The sequence below is a fragment of the Pyrgilauda ruficollis genome, unplaced genomic scaffold (assembly GCF_017590135.1).
Source record: "Pyrgilauda ruficollis isolate IOZ18807 unplaced genomic scaffold, ASM1759013v1 scaffold40, whole genome shotgun sequence".
NCBI classification, from domain to species: domain Eukaryota; kingdom Metazoa; phylum Chordata; class Aves; order Passeriformes; family Passeridae; genus Pyrgilauda; species Pyrgilauda ruficollis.
Window position 1 is genome coordinate 11,830,251 of NW_024525490.1, and position 17,509 is coordinate 11,847,759.

The window sequence follows — 17,509 nt, forward strand, 5'->3', positions numbered from 1 at the left end:
GGAGCTGAAGGAACAGGAAGTATATGGTAGCAGCACTCTTGCTTTTTATAGCAATAGTATTCTGCTTCAAGTCTATACTGTATTCAGTGTTCTGTGGCTGTTTTATTTCCTGAGCACCCAGATATTGGTCAGTCTGACTAATGGTGTTCTCATTACACCCTTCTGGAGTTGTTTGGTTAGGTAGCCAGAAATAAAATTTTTATGGGGCCAGGAAGAGTAGAATACAGAGCCTGACTTGTAAGGTAGTGGTTTTGGCATTTAGCTTGGAACTGGGCAGACTGCTCTCTTGAGTTTTACTGTGATGATTCTTTTTAACTGCTTCCTGTTCTCTAGCGGTTGTTGAATTAAAGTGCAGCAATTGGTTTAATATAAAATACATGATCGTCTGGTAGTCTGAAAAGTTGCATACAGATAAGCTGTGTCCTGAGCATGCCTGAGCATGCCCTGCAGCCATGAGTATGCTGTAAATGAAGCTAGGATCCATGATTTTTTAAAACTGTATTTTTAAAATGAAATCAACTGGGGGATCTTTTGAGACAATTTCCTCTTCCTTCCATCTGTATTTTCAATTTCTCTCAGGTTTGGCACCCCACCTTCAGGTGATGTGGTCTTGTGCATTATACCACTGCCCACAGAGGGGTGAATTAAAAGGGAGGCATTTTTAAAGTGAAGCAGAAGCTTAGTGGGGAACACTTTTGGATTTCCTTTTGGAACTTTGGTATTCACCTCTCCACCTAAAACACAACTAATGTCCTCTTTGGATCTGGCCCTTCAATTCTTTCAATGTTTTCAAGTTTCATGGCATTTTGAATGTATGTGTTACTTCCAATAATTCATTTAGTGTTACCTTCCCAGACACAGCATGTGATGCTGATGAACACTAATAGCCTTGAAAATTTCACTTCAGATGACATCAAAATAAGGTCTTTTATCTTACTAGATATTTCATCTCTTTAAGAATAGGAATTCTTAGTGCATTAATTTGTAAGTCAGTCTTCTGAACTATTGAAATCATAACTTCTTCTAATTATATAAATTATTAGATGATGTTGCAGGGACTTCTCTTTATTAAATCCTTCACACGTCCCTTCCTTATAACTAATTAAAATTAATTCTCATTAATCAGTTGAGAAAATAATGATTAATTTATCATCGGATCTGTTCAAGGTTTGATGATGAATTAAATTGTGACAATTCAAAGAGCAGTAGCTTTAGCAATATGCTTTACTTGTATACACATTTTGTTGGAGAAATTCACCTGAGAATGTCTCTGGCTTATTTCTTGTCAAATCACAGAGTATAAGGACGGGGTATTTTTCCTCAAGCAAAAGTGTATTTTGTTGATGGAAATGAGCCTGTCTCTTGCAAACTTATGTGTCTCTGACTTAAGAAAACATAATTATTATAATCAAGGTGAGATATAAAGAGTGTGTGTAAGTCAGAACTGAGCAAGAGGTTATTAGTGTTTGTCATGCTTCTTGTGGCACTCTTCCTAACCATATCCATGTTAAGTTAAAAAAATCCCAAACCAATTTTATCTACCAGAGGGACAACTGGCAGCTGTAGGTGATGCACACTACCCATGCAAATCTTGTTTCTTGGATTCAAGGTAATTGAAAGATCTGGCTAAAAAAAATATAGTCAAAAGTCAGATTCTTTGAATTTTGCTTCTAGTGCTGAACATGAATATGTTAGGACATACTGAATTTTGTATTGCTGCAGTCTATATACTTAAAATTTCTAATAAATTAGAAAGGCTGGCCCAGCAGTAATTCATCTGGCAAAACAGGCACACCTCTAAAGTAAAAATATTGGTATTTTTCTGATGTGTTTTTGTAATATTTTAAGTCCCTACCAATTACTTTCAATAGCAACTATAAACTGTTTTCTCTGATAGCTTTAAGTCTCTTGTTATTCTGAAGACTTGATTCCAAATAATAGTAGTATTGAAGTCTTTTCTAATCACAGTATATTTAAATGCAACTTCAGCAAATGTAATTTTAAAATTGTAGTTTTTTGTCATCAATAGAGAATTAAAAAGTTGGAAATTTGGAAATAAAAATGGATTGTTGCAGGTAAATATTGACATAACTTAAAACCCAGAAGAAAAGCCTGGGAATATATTTTGTGTTAATTATGTAACACAAAAATAATGCTTGTTATGGATTAAATTTGGGATTTCAAAAATTTTCAGTGTGTTTTTAAAAAATGATTGCTGATTGGTCTAATTTTTTTAATATAATTTTATTACATAGTCATTATTTTTTATTTTCCCAAATGGACATGCATGTTTTTTTTTTTTGATAACTGTGTTGTAATAAGTGACTAGTCCATGTAGTATTGTTTTACAATTAAATACAAGCAATTTCCTCAGGGCCATTCATGCACACTTGCCTGATTTTGTCTATTAAAATTGGTGAATGTTTGGTTTATCAGTTCTGTCTCACTAACAATGAACATGCATGCAGTAATGCTGTACCTCTGTTTGGTGTGTATTTTTCTGTATATGCCATGGTAAGGCTCTTGAAGTACCTGTTTTCTTTTACAGACTCAGCTAAATTTGCTCCTTGAGAAGCTTCACAGTACTGTAAGTATATATACAGGTGAAGGTTCACAGTTTTCTGACGTAAGGCAAAATAGATAATCTCAATATTAGGGCTTACAGTAAATGTGATTAGTAATTGCTTTAGAGTTTGCAGCTCCATGGCACTTTGGGAACATCTTCCTGTGCATGTAATGGTTATTTATTTACTGGACAAAGGAAAACCCACCACCTTCAAAAAGGTTGTAGAATGAAAGTTAAAAAATCTGTGAATGTGAAATCTGTCTGTGCTGCAATCTCCTTTTTTTGTCACTTTTACTACTTTCTGTGCATTGGTTATCATTGATAACTAATTTCCAGAAAATTTAGAAATGTTTCTTAGAAGTAAGGTATTTAAGAAGTAATTTATTATTAATTATTGTTTTAATGTTCCATAAAGTCATTCAAAATTTATTTTTTCATTTTGCTTTTTTTGATAGGCTGTAAATGCATAGGTGGTCAAAGAAACTAAGTCCCCTAATGAATATTTGTTAATTTGGCTGATGTAATTAGATAGTTTGTGAAATTCTCCATGTACAACATGCCATTTTATTTTAGAATTTGGAGTTGTAGGAACACAGTGTTGTTTCTCTTGACCACATGTTCTAACACATTACGGATATTAGGTTATGCTCTGTCAAAAAAAAAGAGTAGAAAATCAAGGGAAAAAAAGCAGTGAGGTGCTTGGAGTATAGCCAGCATATAAGATTTTACTGTAGTCACAAGGCCGGTCTGAAGGGTGATCTATTTTACCCAGCACATTCTGGAACTGAAATACAGTCCAGGGAAAAAAAGTATGTGGCCAGGCTTGCTGTACTCTTGAGTTTAGCTAACCCATGATTGAGGAGATACTGTTAATGTAGAGCTCCCTTCCAGCTCCCTTCCTTTCCAGCTGAGAGATGGAAAAAGAGAGAATATTCTACAAACTGGGATTAATACTACATTTTCTCAGTCCCAATTTTGTTTTAGTATATTCAAAATTATCATTTGTAGTCACCTGTTACAGGAAAATCTGAATAATTGGATGGTGCTTGGCAAAATGTTATCCTTGATGAATGTGAAATGATCAGAGAGAGCAGTGGTCAAAACCATACCTCACATGGTCATAACAGAGGAGCAGACTGGAACAACATCAGGGAAGGGAGACTGAAGCTGTGAGCCAAAAGAAGTTGTAAAAAGTAAAAGTTAAGGAAGGTCAGGTTCATCTGGCATGATTCTGATGTCAGGAATCTGGTAGCCTGTTTGCTGATGTGTACTCTGGGGCATTTTAGTGTTGTGACTGTGGAAGATATTGAGGGTAGTAGGATCTAGAGTCATAAATCATAGATTGTATACATGTTAAGGAGAATAGTTGAGTAAAAATTCAACAGAATTGAGGATCCAATTAATAGCTTGAGCATGGAAATTAGTTACATCAAGATCAAGGTTACAGTGCAAAACTGATATATGACAGAAAAAGAATGGGGCTTGGACTTGATTATCTTTAAGGCCCATTCCAACCCCTTAACATTCTATGATTTTATGATATCGTCAGCATTTCTCTTTTACAATACTATTGTTTTGTATCTTTTTCTTCTCCCCACCCATAAGTCTTAAATCATAAACTGTTATTTTATAAATTTTAAAAATCTGTGTTTTTGCTAACTTCTTGCTTTGGTCATAGGGGTCGAGCTTTATTCGCTGTATCAAACCTAATCTAAAGATGACAAGTCACCACTTTGAAGGAGGACAGATCCTCTCTCAGCTTCAGTGTTCAGGTAATGTCAGTGTTCTGGTATTCTTCCCTTTGATTTTTACTGTGGTGATTACATATTACCCTAAGTTTGAAATATGTGGGATGAAAGCAGTGTTTCTTTGCTGTTTTCTAGAAGGTAGGTTATTTATGCCTTATAAACAGCTATTTAGATTTTTAGTAATGTAGCATTTATTTTAGAAGTAATTCATCTTAGGTGTTAGGACTCTTCTTGCAAAGAAGAGTTGCTCACAGTATTAATAGGGCACCAGTTCAGACTGGAACAATAGAGTTTTAAATTTCTGTGGCAGTTGAAGTGTTAGAAACTCCTGTGTGCATTTAGAGGCAGTCAGTGTTAGCTGAGATATCTAATAATTCAAGCACACCAGTGTTCTTTTATTTTATAGATACTATGATCGAGTTTAATTATACAGGTTTACTTTCTCAAAAGTTTCTTTTTATCCCTATTAATTTGATTTGGAGCTGAACATCTAACATGGATGAAATGCTGCATCTTTGTTATTCTTGAAATGCTATATGCTTTCCAAATTTACAGCTTTATTTGCTCATGCCCCACTCATCTTTTTGAAAAACAAAGACAGTATAAACAAATTAAATTTCTATTGAAAGCAAGTATGCAGAAGATTGAGTTTTGCAGCAGCAACCACACGTTAAAGTCCAACTTGAAAACTTACCTGCAGCCTCTGTGGATAGGGTTGTGTAAAGTCGTGGGTAAAAACTGGTATGGCCTGTGCTGCTGAAGTAATTTGAATCTTACTGACAGTGTCTGGGCTTTACTGATGTCCTTGTTGCAGCCAAAATGTAGTAACATTATTCAGGACATTGGAGTTACATCTTAGCAGCTGATACTTTGTATTTCAAGTGTACTAAATGTTCTAGCACGGCTTATGTATTTGAGGTTGTATCTGCCCCACATCTCACAAATACCATTCACATGATAAAAATAAAAGCCTGGGCATTATTTGGTGTTTGTGTATGGAGTTCGGTTTTTTTTTCCTTCCCTTTAAAAATGAAAATGTCAAATCTACTGAAAAAGAAAAAAGGTTTTAGAAGAAATATTAGAAGAAAAATCCTATGGATGATTGAGTGTTACTTAGCCCTCAAATAGGGAGAAAACTTTATGTGCTTTTCTTATGTGTTCAGTATTAACTTTTTGTGACTGATCACATAATCAAAAAGTGCTACAGGCTTGATCAAATCCCAGCTGAACTTTGTGCTTTAGTCTCTGAACAATGTCTCTAAGACATTTGTTGTTATATCTTTATGATATAAAACCCATGTTGTCTTATATCATAAACCTATTGGTTATCATAAAATTCACTGCTTAATTTGCATATTACTGATCCCAGCTTTTGTGTATGTGTCTCTGAATTTAGGGATGGTGTCAGTTCTGGATTTGATGCAAGGTGGTTTCCCATCACGAGCTTCATTTCATGAACTATACAATATGTACAAGAAATACTTGCCTGAAAAATTGGCTCGACTGGACCCTAGGCTTTTTTGCAAAGTAAGAAAATAATTCTTGTGTATTGTCCAGTAGAGAAAATATATTGTGATGTTCACTTTTGTGTTTATTTGAAGGAGGCAGAATATAATCCTTTATGTTTTCTGTGTTTCAGGCCCTATTTAAAGCCCTGGGACTGAATGAAAATGATTACAAATTCGGACTAACCAAGGTGTTTTTTAGGCCCGGCAAGGTAATCTTTTTCTTGGAGTTCATGATTATGATTCTTAGAATAATTTCAGTTAGAAAGGACATTTGAAAGTGACATTGTTTAACACATTGACAAAAGTGCGGCCAACCTAAATAAGGTTGCCCAGGATTTGTATAAATAATTTTGTTCCTTTTCTTTGAATAAACCACAAAATTTGTACGGATACAATTGGGTTTATAATCTTGTTGCTGATGCTACAGTATTTCTAATGCAATGTTTGTTTTCCAAGAATTATGTTGACTATTAAAAAGAGGAAGTCACAGCCAAGAAGTATTTTCTAGTAAAATCTGTTTATAACTGAAATCTCTTCCTGTGATTCTGAGCATTGCTGCTTCTATTCAGAGTAAGGAGATGAAGTTGAGAGCTGTTATGATGAGAAAGGAAAATTATTGTAATCCCAGAAGAATGCTCTTCCTCTCCTATAATTACTGAAAAGCAAGTGCAGGATTTTCAGAAAATCTTGCCTGCAATGGGAAGCTTATACAAAGGTTAAAAATTGAGAAGTGCTTTCAGCTTTTATTTTTTTCCACAGATATATAATTAGATTACATCTACTTATATTGAAGTTGTGAAACGCCAGAGTTCATTTCCAGGATGTAGAGAAACAATTGATTTTTAAAAATTTTGACAATAAATATTTTTGGTGATTAGTAAATGGTTATATTATTCAAAAGGCCAAGTGTTGGACATCCACAAAACAAACATATAAAAAATCTGCACTTGTAATTTCTCTTTTCATTAAACAATAAAGTGTAATAAAATTTATCTGCTGACTTTAGTTGAAAGCTGATATAATAACATACAGTTTATGTTAAAAATTTTAATTCAGCATGATCTCAAATAATAATTTCTAACACTCTCTGTCCTCATAATAAGTAAAACTTGTTTTAATTATCATTTAGTTTGCAGAGTTTGATCAGATAATGAAGTCTGATCCGGATCACTTAGCAGAGCTGGTTAAACGAGTGAATCGCTGGCTTATCTGCAGTCGTTGGAAAAAAGTTCAATGGTGTTCTCTCTCGGTGATTAAATGTATGTGTTTTGTGTTTTATTAACTCAAAATGTTTGTTAAAATACAGCAAAGCAATTCTTAGCACCTTGAAACGTGGCCGAGGACATGTATAGCAGATGGTTACAACTGAAGTCTGAGTAATTGATTTTAAGATTGTTGGGATTTTTCTTGAAGTTTACTGTGCAGAGTAGGAATAAGGTGGCATGGAAGAGAGATTGGCACTTGTGGTGTGCTTCAGAAAAGCTGTCTGGGATATGGGGAAGTGTCTGATGCAGAATGTCTGCAATCTCTAATAACAATGGAGGGTGAAAACTGCATTAGAATGGGGAAGAAAAGCATAAAGGCCTTATGCCACATGGCTGTGCATTTGGGCCAGCACAGTCTGTTGCTGATTGATTATTATTTGTTGCTTTTTATAGTGAAGCAAATAGAATTTCTGGATTCTTATGAGATTTCAAGCATCAGAGATTGTAACACTAAAATCTTGGTTTTGACCTAGACATTTATGTTATTTAGTCTATTTTTTTCAGAAAGACAGGACAGAAAGTATGTCACCATGTGTAAAAAATAGAAACACAGGGAAATAATATGGATTATTATTTCTTTGTGGTATTTTATGGGAACTTTAAACCTAATTTTATTCCTGGTACAAAGTTGAAACATATAAACAAGAAGTAGAGTACATCTTTGTGACCACCTAAGTCCAATAAATGAACATTAAATATCACTGTGTTTACAAACCGTGTCTTAAAGGCAGTCTGGATGCACAGGCATCTACATTTTCTCTAGTAAATCTGTAAAAACTCATTTATGGTTGCACTTATAAAATACTCAGCACACATGCATGTGCCAATGCCTTGATTCTGTTTAACTTGCCTCCTGGTCTCAATCATTTAGTTAGAGTCTTTAGATGAAGACTGTATTAGAACAAAAGCTAGAGCTTTTGTTCTGTGGGTTTTTTTTTCATTCCAGTATTGCACAGAAATGCTCAGTGTGTTGCAGCCACTTTATTATCTCTAGCAGATACTGGATTACTCTTCAACACAGGACTAAGACTTCAAGCTGAGTGTTTCCTGCTTGCTAGAGCCTGTGACTTTTAACAAAATTTACTGGTATCTGTGAATCTGGAGGGGTGTGTGAGTGTGCACACGTTTCATTGTTCCTGTTGGATTTGGGTGGGAAGCTGTTTCTTCAATGTTGTGGTTCCAATATAGAAAAAGCTCTCAAGCACACATAGTCTGCATACAGTTGTGAGACATCAAATGTGTAAGGAAGATAGAAGTTGTATTAAACTGTATAAAACATTAAGATTCTATCTTCTGTGTGCTTACAGTGAAAAATAAGATAAAATATCGAGCCAGTGCCTGCATTAAAATACAAAAGACTATTCGTATGTGGCTTTGCAAGAGAAAGCACAAACCACGGTAAGAAGATATTCCTTGTTTGAAGAAAATATGTTTTAAATTATATTTTCTAGTGACTGTAAGAAGAGGTTTACTTTATTTAACTAAATCTGTCCGAAGGCATAGAATGATGCAAAGTACAATTGAAGGAGACTGAGGAGTTCTGTGTTCCTTCACTCTTTCCCAAGGATGAATAGACTAAATCTGAGCCTTTTCTACAGATGTTTCTTTAGCTCTTTGTTCATGAAATCCTTCAGTGACAACCTTGTTTTTAGAAATTTTTTATTAAGTCTGTCTAATTTAATTTAAGCTCATTAATTGTTGTCCTTTACCCATTCACACCTTCCTTTATAGGCTCCATTTCATTTTTTCTTAGAATTAATAAATGTCTTGTCTCCTCTTGAAATTAATTCCATTATCTGATTGGAGAGAACACTGATGGAAAAACTACTTCAATAATTAAGCTCTGGTGACACCTTAATGTTCTTTGACAGAGATGCAACTCTGTTGTTGTTGTTGGCTTCTGATAAGTTCTTTTACATCCTTTGAAAGTTATGTTTCATTTTGAATCTTGGCATTTCTGACATTTTTAAAATTTTTGAGCTAGTTGGTGCTCATCTTTAATGATTTGATTTAATTTCTACTTTTGTGTGTTGATTTACAAATCCCAGTACAGTGATTTCTGTTTAGGAGATGGTCTTCAGAGTTGTAACTTCTGTGTGGGACCTTCAATAGTGGTTCTTAAAAAAAAACTCTTGATTTTTCCTGAACTCTTCCCCAGCCTTGTTTTCTCACTCCTTTGGAGTGTAATGACTGTTCATTCTGGGGTGTAATGCTGTGTAGTTGAGTTTTATCTGATTCATTCCATTATGGCTCTTTGAATAAGTAGCACTACTCAGCCTTTATCCCTTCCAGTTAAAATCCTCTACTGGATACTAATGATTTATTATTGTGGAAGCAAACAAAACAACCCAAATTAATTCTCAAAATAATAATACATTTTTCCATTTTGAGTCACTGTTTGCTAAGTAATTTTACTTACTGCTTGGAAAAGGCTCCATTGCTTAGTTACTTGATGTGATAATGTTTGAATTTCAAAAAAGAGGGTGAGTTTTGTCAGAAGGCATAACGTCTCTCCCTGTCTATTTTTTTTACATGAGTGACTAGTGGAGTTTTAAAATACCACCCTCCAAAAATTTCAATTAAGCAAATAAGCTGTCTTACCTTCACAGCATTGATGGCCTGATAAAAGTACGTACACTGAAGAAGAGACTTGATAAATTTAATGAAGTAGTAAGTGCTCTGAAGGAGGGGAAAGCAGAGACAAGCAAGCAGGTCAAGGAGTTGGAGGATTCTATTGATGCTTCAATGACCAAAATTAAGGTATGTGATAATAATGAGAGAAATTGCATCTTGGTATTGGAATATTTTAAAAGCTTCATTTAAAGGAGAAGGCCAATGCATTTTTCTTAATAGAAAATATACTTCAATATAGTGGTCTTAATTTTCAGTCATTGGGTAATTCCTGTTTAAAATTATTTGTAAATATGACTGAAGTGAATCCTGAAAATAGGTGCACATTTCTAGACTTTGGTATCTCCATGTCAAAATTGGCACTGAAGGTTTTAAAGAAAAAATGCATGTTGATAATATGAGACAAGTGTTTCAATAATTTGTTTGTTGCTTTCATTATTGGAATACCAATTACCATTATTACCATTATCAGAATACCAATTAACATTACCAATATTTTAACTTAATAAGGACTGAAACAAGGCATTTATCACACAATAAAGACATTTATTATGGTGTAAAGACATTTGCAGTTATGAGGTTTTTCAGACTTGGTAGTAAAAGAATTCAGCTTGCTGATTATGTTTCATGTCTGTAGTCCTCTCTTTCACTTGTGTTTTTACCACAGAAGCACAAAGACAAAATGAAAGCACACTGGCATTTATTAATGTTAGAAAAAATTTAGTTTCTTGAATTCCTGTTTCATGCAATAATCTAGCTTCCTGAGTGTACCATATTAAGACTTCTCTATTTAAAATCACTGTTGAAAAGATGGTAGAGTTAACCTGTCAACTTAGGGTTCTCTTTTCTAATAAAAATGATATAATTTGATTATCATCATGATACACTATCAGAAAAGGTCAGCACACCCACCATATTGCAGTTTATTAGTAAGATGTGAATTGTAAAATGAAATCAAATTGTACCTGTCAATAAGGTTTGAAAACGTGTCTAGCAAAGGCTATTTCTGAAGCATTTTTAACCTCTAATTTGTTACTAATAACATTTTAGAAAAAGTGAGTCACAACACAGTGCAGTATTTCTTCTGAGTGCTGGCAGAAATATTAAGAAACACTATTTTGTGCTATGACATAAAAGCAGAGCTGTAAATAACCACTAAAGAAGATAAGAATACAATTCAAAATACACATGGGAAGGCCTTAATTTCCATCCTAGCATGTTAAGAATTAATTTCTGTTGCTTAAAATGGCAAGATTTAAAATATGAAGATATGTTTTGAAAATAAATTAATTTCAGTAATAATATGGAGATGACTTTGTATGGTTTTATAGGAGAGGGGAGAGGAATGAGTCCTCAGGATTTTAGAAAGAAAGGGAAGAATGGACTTAAGCTTCCCAGCCCTGAGGTGTATATATGATTTATGTATAGTGCTCAGTGATCTCATTTCACTTAATTTTTTTTTAGTATATGCTTCAAAAGTGAAGTACAAATAAAAAAGAATTTCCCCCTTATTATTTTTGCAGACCACTATAATGACTAGAGAACAGATACAGATAGAATATGATGCTTTAGTTAAAAGCTCAGAGCAGCTTCTGAATGCACTGCAAAAGAAGAAGCAGCAAGAAGATGAAGCAGAGAGGCTACGACGCATCCAGGAGGAAATGGAAAAAGAAAGAAGGAGACGTGAAGAGGAAGACCAAAAACGAAGGAAGGAAGAACAGGAAAGACGCCTGTGAGTCTTGAATTTGAATAAGTTACAGAATGAGAAGAGAACAGAAATGGCTCTTTAATGAAGTCCTTTTTGATATACTCTCACTTAGAGAGTCACTTGGGTTGTATTCCGGGTGTTCTCTGCAGTGTTGAAGCATTTCCTTTCCCAGTGATTTATAAGGCAAGTGTCAGAAGAGCATATGGAAAAAAGGATGCAGCTGGAAATACAGATGAACTTGAAAAATTTCATTACTTACATGTAGTATCCTGTCATCAGGACTGTACTGATTTGTGGATTACCATTCAGTTTTATGAAAGAGTCTTTGTGTTTCTTACAAATATTAAAGGTATTTATTTCTTGTTCACTTGTGTCATAATAACACATTTTCATTTCCTTCTCCTCTTATGTAATAGGAAATCTGAGATTGAGGCAAAGAGAAAACAGGAAGAGGAAGAGAGAAAAAAGAGGGAAGAGGAAGAAAAGCGTATTCAGGTTAATGATTTAGCTGTGTGTGGCTTTGGGGCATTTCTTGTTGTTGTGGTGGTTTTGGGGTTGTGTGTTTGTTTTCTTGTATTCATGTATTATTTATAAATGTTTTTTGTAGCTTATGTTCTCCACTGAGTCTAATGGCTTCTTTCTATAAATGCATTTCTCAGAGTCATTCACCAGTGTTGCTTTATTAGGAAATATAAGGCAAATGTCATGTTTAGGGCATCCCAAGATGGATCACCTATTTCTAGTTCCCATGCAACTTCAGGTATTCTGAGTGGAGGTGCATCTTTTTTTAAAGGGTTTTAAAATTTATTTAAAAAATATGCAACATTGGAGAATCCTAGTTTAGCCTTTGAAGGTTTTCTGCATGATCCATGTCAGGCAAGTTTGGTATTTTTTTACTAAATTCATATCTCGACTTGGTCTGTGTTGTTTACTTGCTTAAGTGCAAACACTTACAGAACATTGGTAATAATGAGAGGATGCAGGACTGTCCTTGGTAGCTCCTTTGGCAACATTCATGTACACTAAATACATGCAGCTCGAACGCCACTCCTCCACCTTGATTTATGGCAATTCTTACTGATTTCATAATGAGCTCTCCTTCTGAGAGTTTGGCCCCTATATCCCTCTTTTCCTTTTTTGCTGGAGATTGCTTGGGTGACCTGGAATAGCACTCTTATGAGAAAAAGAACATTTATAATGATTGTCTTTATCAATGTTTCTTGTCTTTTGGTTTCTGAGCTGTGGATATCTGCAATGCAGAATGTGATTTATGTTTTTACTTTAAAATGCTGTGTTTGGATCCAAGAGGATACATAATCCTGTAGGGTGCTTCATTCTCCCACATACAGTTAATTTCTCATTGTCTTTCCTCCTGGTAGTTTGTTTTATCAGCTAATCTAAGATGAGATTTATAGGGTAAAGTCACTGGTGTCACTGTACTGTTTTTAGTGTTTTAGTGGTGCAACTTCACAATGATGAGTGGGGGGCAGCTTTGTTTCCTTTGTTAATTCTTGGGCATGCTAAAACTTGGTGCATGTGCCTTTTGAAGGTATGAATTGGATGGTCCTGTTTTATTTACTGTGTGTGCAAGGCTTTTTGTGGAGTAATGATGGTAAACTGCTGCTGCTGTTTGGCTCTGCTGAGGCAGTATATTTGAATTGCTCCTGCACTGCACTAAGTTGGAAGTTTTACCATTTGCTTAAATTCAAAGTTAGATCAGTTCCATAGAGAATACCAGTGTCTGTCTTAATGCCTTTTCAAAATGAATTACAGACCTGTATCCAAAGTGCTGCCTATTGCAAAGTCCTGTGATGCCAAGAGCAGAATATCAAGGAAGTATTGTGTTAGTGCTATGGAGGAGTAGCCATAGTCTCTGTTTCATTTGAGTTTTAATAAACTGAACACTAATTTTTATAATACAGAACAAAATACTTCATATATTTAAAAAAAAGAAATAATAACTACTTGTCACTTTATAAAAAAAGGTAATATAAGTGGTACACAATATTTGATAAACTATATGAAAACCAATATTCAGTTTGTAAGTGCTTCATTTTTCTTGGGTTAAACTAAATACTAATGCTGTTAATTTTTCAGTTCTGTAAACTTGTACATGTTTTCAAAAGCTAATATACAACATAGCATTTTTTTTCTAATATTGCTTATGTAGCATTTTGGTTTTTATTGGGCAAGGCTAACGGTGTCTTATTCTAAAACAGGCTGAAATTGAGGCTCAGCTAGCTAGAGAACGAGAGGAGGAAACCCAGCACCAGGCAGTGCTTGAACAGGAGCGTCGTGACCATGAGCTTGCAATGAGAATTGCCCAGAGCGAGGCAGAACTCATCAGTGATGAAGCTCAGCTCGATTTAGGTTTGCGCAGGTATGGAGTTAAGGAGTTACGTTTTCTTCTCTGTAGGTTTTTTCTCCATATCCTGATCCCTTTGAGAAGACTGCTGTTGTTGGGTTTATGGAACTTCGTGTTCATGAAATGAAGCTTCTAAGTCAGTGTGTTAGAATGTTTTTCAAATTAAATTTTGAAATTTGTTAGAAGTAGATTGCTTTTTCTTAGACTTTCTTCATTTTGCGTCTTTCGACATCAGTAATTTTGTAGGTGCTTGTGGATATGACTGCAGTTCTTTTTTTGAATTCTAACAAGGTTGGCAAACTTAGAATTCTGATTTTTATAACTCATTTAAAGTAGGGAACAGAATTTTTTTCAGTGGTAAGTAATAATAAAATACATCTTTGCTAGGACTTGGTGGTTCTATTTGTACAGTGAATTTGTGTGAGATTTTTTTTAAACAAGAAGCCCTCTTCGCAGAAATAAAAGTAATTTTTGGGCCCTGACTGGTAAGTTTTTTTTCAAGTGGAATGAAAATATCTGACATAGATGGGTTCAAATGTTAAGTGTTAGTCTTGTTTGCAATAAGAAGAACTTAACTTTGGATACACAGAACCACACTTCCTGTCTGCAAGAAAGAGCTCTTCTTGTGTAAAAGGTGATGCCTTAGAAGCAACTTAGAAGTTCCAGTAAAAATGGTACTTACTGGTCAGGTTGCATAAAGGCACCTATGAACATTATTGGTGACTTCGTTAGTATGACCCTGCTCAGTTTGTTGTTGAAATGAGTGCAAGAAAATCCCCTATGTTGCCATGGAATTTCAAGCTCCCAGATGTGTTTCTTTTACTACCCAAATTTCATCTAGATGTATACTTTTTTTTTAATAGCTGTATGACTGCTTGAGATAGGTGGGTAATTTTTTATCACGTTCAGTACTGACTTTTAGATAGGTCCACTGAAATAGTTGTGGTTTTTTCCCTCAGTTCTACAATAGCTGTTATATTGTCTCTGATGAGACTGACATGCTCCATTCGCAGAATCAGAATGGTTTGGGTTGGAAGGGGACCTTGAAGATTATCTTGTTCCACCCCCCTGTCATGGTCAAGGACACCTTCCACTAGACTAGGTAGGCCCTATCCAAGCTGGTCTTATATGCCTTCAGAGATAGGGCAGCCACAGCTTCCATGGGAAGCCTTTTCCAGTGCCTCACCACTTTCCCTGTCTGGATTTTGGTGCAATACTTTGAAGATAAACACAAAATCACTAGTGTTGCAACCTGGCGGAGTTCTCTTAAATATGAAAGAAGGGAGGCAATAGACAAGAGCTCAGAGAATTCAGTAACTTTTCTGTCAGTGAAGTTCTACTCTCCACTCTATTTCCTGCTGTTCATAGGTCACTTTGGCATTGGTCTGTCTTGCATAATCCCAGAATGGATTTTCAACTAATTGTCATCATAACTCTTTGACTGCCAGTTTCTCTCTGATGTGTAGCTAGCACAGTTCTGCTGTGTAGCTGGTGGGAGACTGAAGACCATTCTGAGTGATTGGAAAATGCTGAAATGGGCTGAACACATTAGCATAGTGATGGAAATAATTTCTTGAGCAAGATAATACCTAAATCTAGAAAAGAAGTGATAGATTTTTCTGCTTATATGAGATCTTTATCTCATTCGCAAATTTTTTTCCCTTGTTTCTAAAGTCTACTTCAAATAGTTGCTCTCACATTCAAAACCTGAATAGAATGCTTTTAATTTAATATTTTATTTTATTTTGGTTTGTTTAAAATCAAACTAAAACATTACCCAGGCCTCAGTATCTTCTACTGAAATCAGAGGATTTTCACATAATTTCAGGAGTTGCCTTAAAGGTAACTATAGAAATTCAGTGAAATGAAAACAGTTGGTTAGAATAAATTATGTAATTTGATAATTAATTGTTTTATATTATATCAATCAGGACTTTTTTTTTATTATATCAATCAAAATTTTGCTAGAGTCTAAAGAAGTTATAGTCTATGGTCTTTTAAATTTAAGACTGACATATTAGCATGTGATACGCTAAAATCACTGACTTTTCTATTTCTATATATTTCCCTGTTAAATTTTGCTGTAAAGATAAAGCATGTGTGACTTCATACTGAATGCATGCAGTGTACTGCTTTTGCAGTGTTTTCACACAGTTTTGTAAAAAATGGTTTCATGCTTACATATTGGCATGAATAAAAGGGCATTTCCCATTGTATGGTTGTAGCTGTGGAGTGAAAAGAGAAAGAAAAAGGTGATTTTATGTGCTCAGTTTTAAGAAATATGTGACACTTTTTTGTTGTCATATTTGAACATGAGTGCCTGTAATTTATTTTTTTTCACAATACCTTGCTGTATTCACTTTCATAACATTCATAGATATTTCAAGGTGCATAAGTGTTAGCAGTTTCCTTGAAAAATGTATTTGTTGGCTTCTATCAAAGAAGAAAAGTTGTTTGTTCTGGCAACAGATCTAGCATTTTCATGTGTTTATTCTGTGCTGGATCTGCTGGCTTTATCCAATTTTACTACTCATCCACATTTTGAAAGGATGTGTAATATGTGATTTACTGCACCCAGGGGTAAATTAATGGTAGTAATTAGCACTTAAGTAAAAATATAATTTAAATAATAGGTATCTGCTTCCAACTGGGCAATATTTTTTATGTTGCTTATCGAAACATATAGTATGTCATATAACACCAAAAGAAGCTAGTCTCTATTAGAGAGTGTTGTGAGTGTATCTGTTCTGGGTTTTGCATTGAAACAACCCAAAAAAGTCCTAATGTAGCATGGTTAGTGCTACATGTGTGCATCTGCTGTGCATCTGCTGTGGGTTGCCAGTATGGCAGTTGGACTTGGGGTCTGTTCACAGCTTGCAATGAAGAAGCACCCATCCTGAGCCCAGAGTAGCCACAGGAAGATTGCTGTTATTTCTCCTGATGGGCTTATCCAAGCCTGAAATAGATCAGCAGCATGTCTCAAAGTCTCTGATTTTGAAAGATTGGACAGGAGAGAAAGGCTGAGGGAAGCTTTCACTTGTACATTATTTTTTTCCCAGATTATAATTTAAGTCATAATTGAATGAGAGAGTTTGCGAGGGACAAAGAAGTCTATATAATCAGCTAAAAATAATAATAAAAAAATTAATAAGGTAATAAAGAAGACGTGAGAGAGTAGGAAATGCTATGGCCCACCTTTTCTTGCTTCATATTATTAGAATATTAACTAGGCAGTAGTCTGTCTAACATGAAATGTCTTCTATTTGCAGAGCCAATGGAACAAAGCCACAAATGACTGCGTATGGCATTTTTTTCCATTTGAATGCTCTAATAGATAAAAGCCGCACTAATTAATCAAAAGAAATTGATATTGTCCTCTTATATACTAATACCCCACAGTAATCTTTGTTAATATGCATCTGTAATGTCTAAATCAGTTTGTAATACCTTATATTCACTACTCTGCTTATGTCTAACAAGCCCTTTAATAATCAAATATACCAAATAACATCTGTTCAGAAATTATTTTATAATTGCTGTAAAGTTTTTTACATACCATCCATTTTTCACTGCCCTGTGCGATTTATTGCTCTTTACAGAATCAGGACCCCGTGTGTGTGTGTATATATGTATATATGTATGTTTGTGTGTGTGTCTGAATAGAAATAATTAAAAATAAGTAGCCATTTCCTGTGCACTTCATTTTACTTCAGTTTGA

At 34.7% G+C, this 17,509-nt stretch overlaps 1 protein-coding gene across 2 annotated transcripts in view; it reads left to right on the top strand.

Moving 5' to 3' along the window:
• Nucleotides 1-17,509, top strand: part of MYO6 (myosin VI) — a 101,820-nt gene that overhangs the window by 70,182 nt on the left and 14,129 nt on the right. For both annotated transcript variants that reach the window (XM_041477475.1, XM_041477476.1), the window contains exons 19-28: nucleotides 2,549-2,587; nucleotides 4,245-4,338; nucleotides 5,711-5,841; nucleotides 5,954-6,031; nucleotides 6,952-7,081; nucleotides 8,395-8,485; nucleotides 9,697-9,847; nucleotides 11,242-11,450; nucleotides 11,843-11,921; nucleotides 13,646-13,806. In XM_041477475.1, coding sequence (XP_041333409.1) covers nucleotides 2,549-2,587; nucleotides 4,245-4,338; nucleotides 5,711-5,841; nucleotides 5,954-6,031; nucleotides 6,952-7,081; nucleotides 8,395-8,485; nucleotides 9,697-9,847; nucleotides 11,242-11,450; nucleotides 11,843-11,921; nucleotides 13,646-13,806 — 1,163 coding nt within the window. The remainder of the gene's footprint in view (nucleotides 1-2,548; nucleotides 2,588-4,244; nucleotides 4,339-5,710; nucleotides 5,842-5,953; nucleotides 6,032-6,951; nucleotides 7,082-8,394; nucleotides 8,486-9,696; nucleotides 9,848-11,241; nucleotides 11,451-11,842; nucleotides 11,922-13,645; nucleotides 13,807-17,509) is intronic.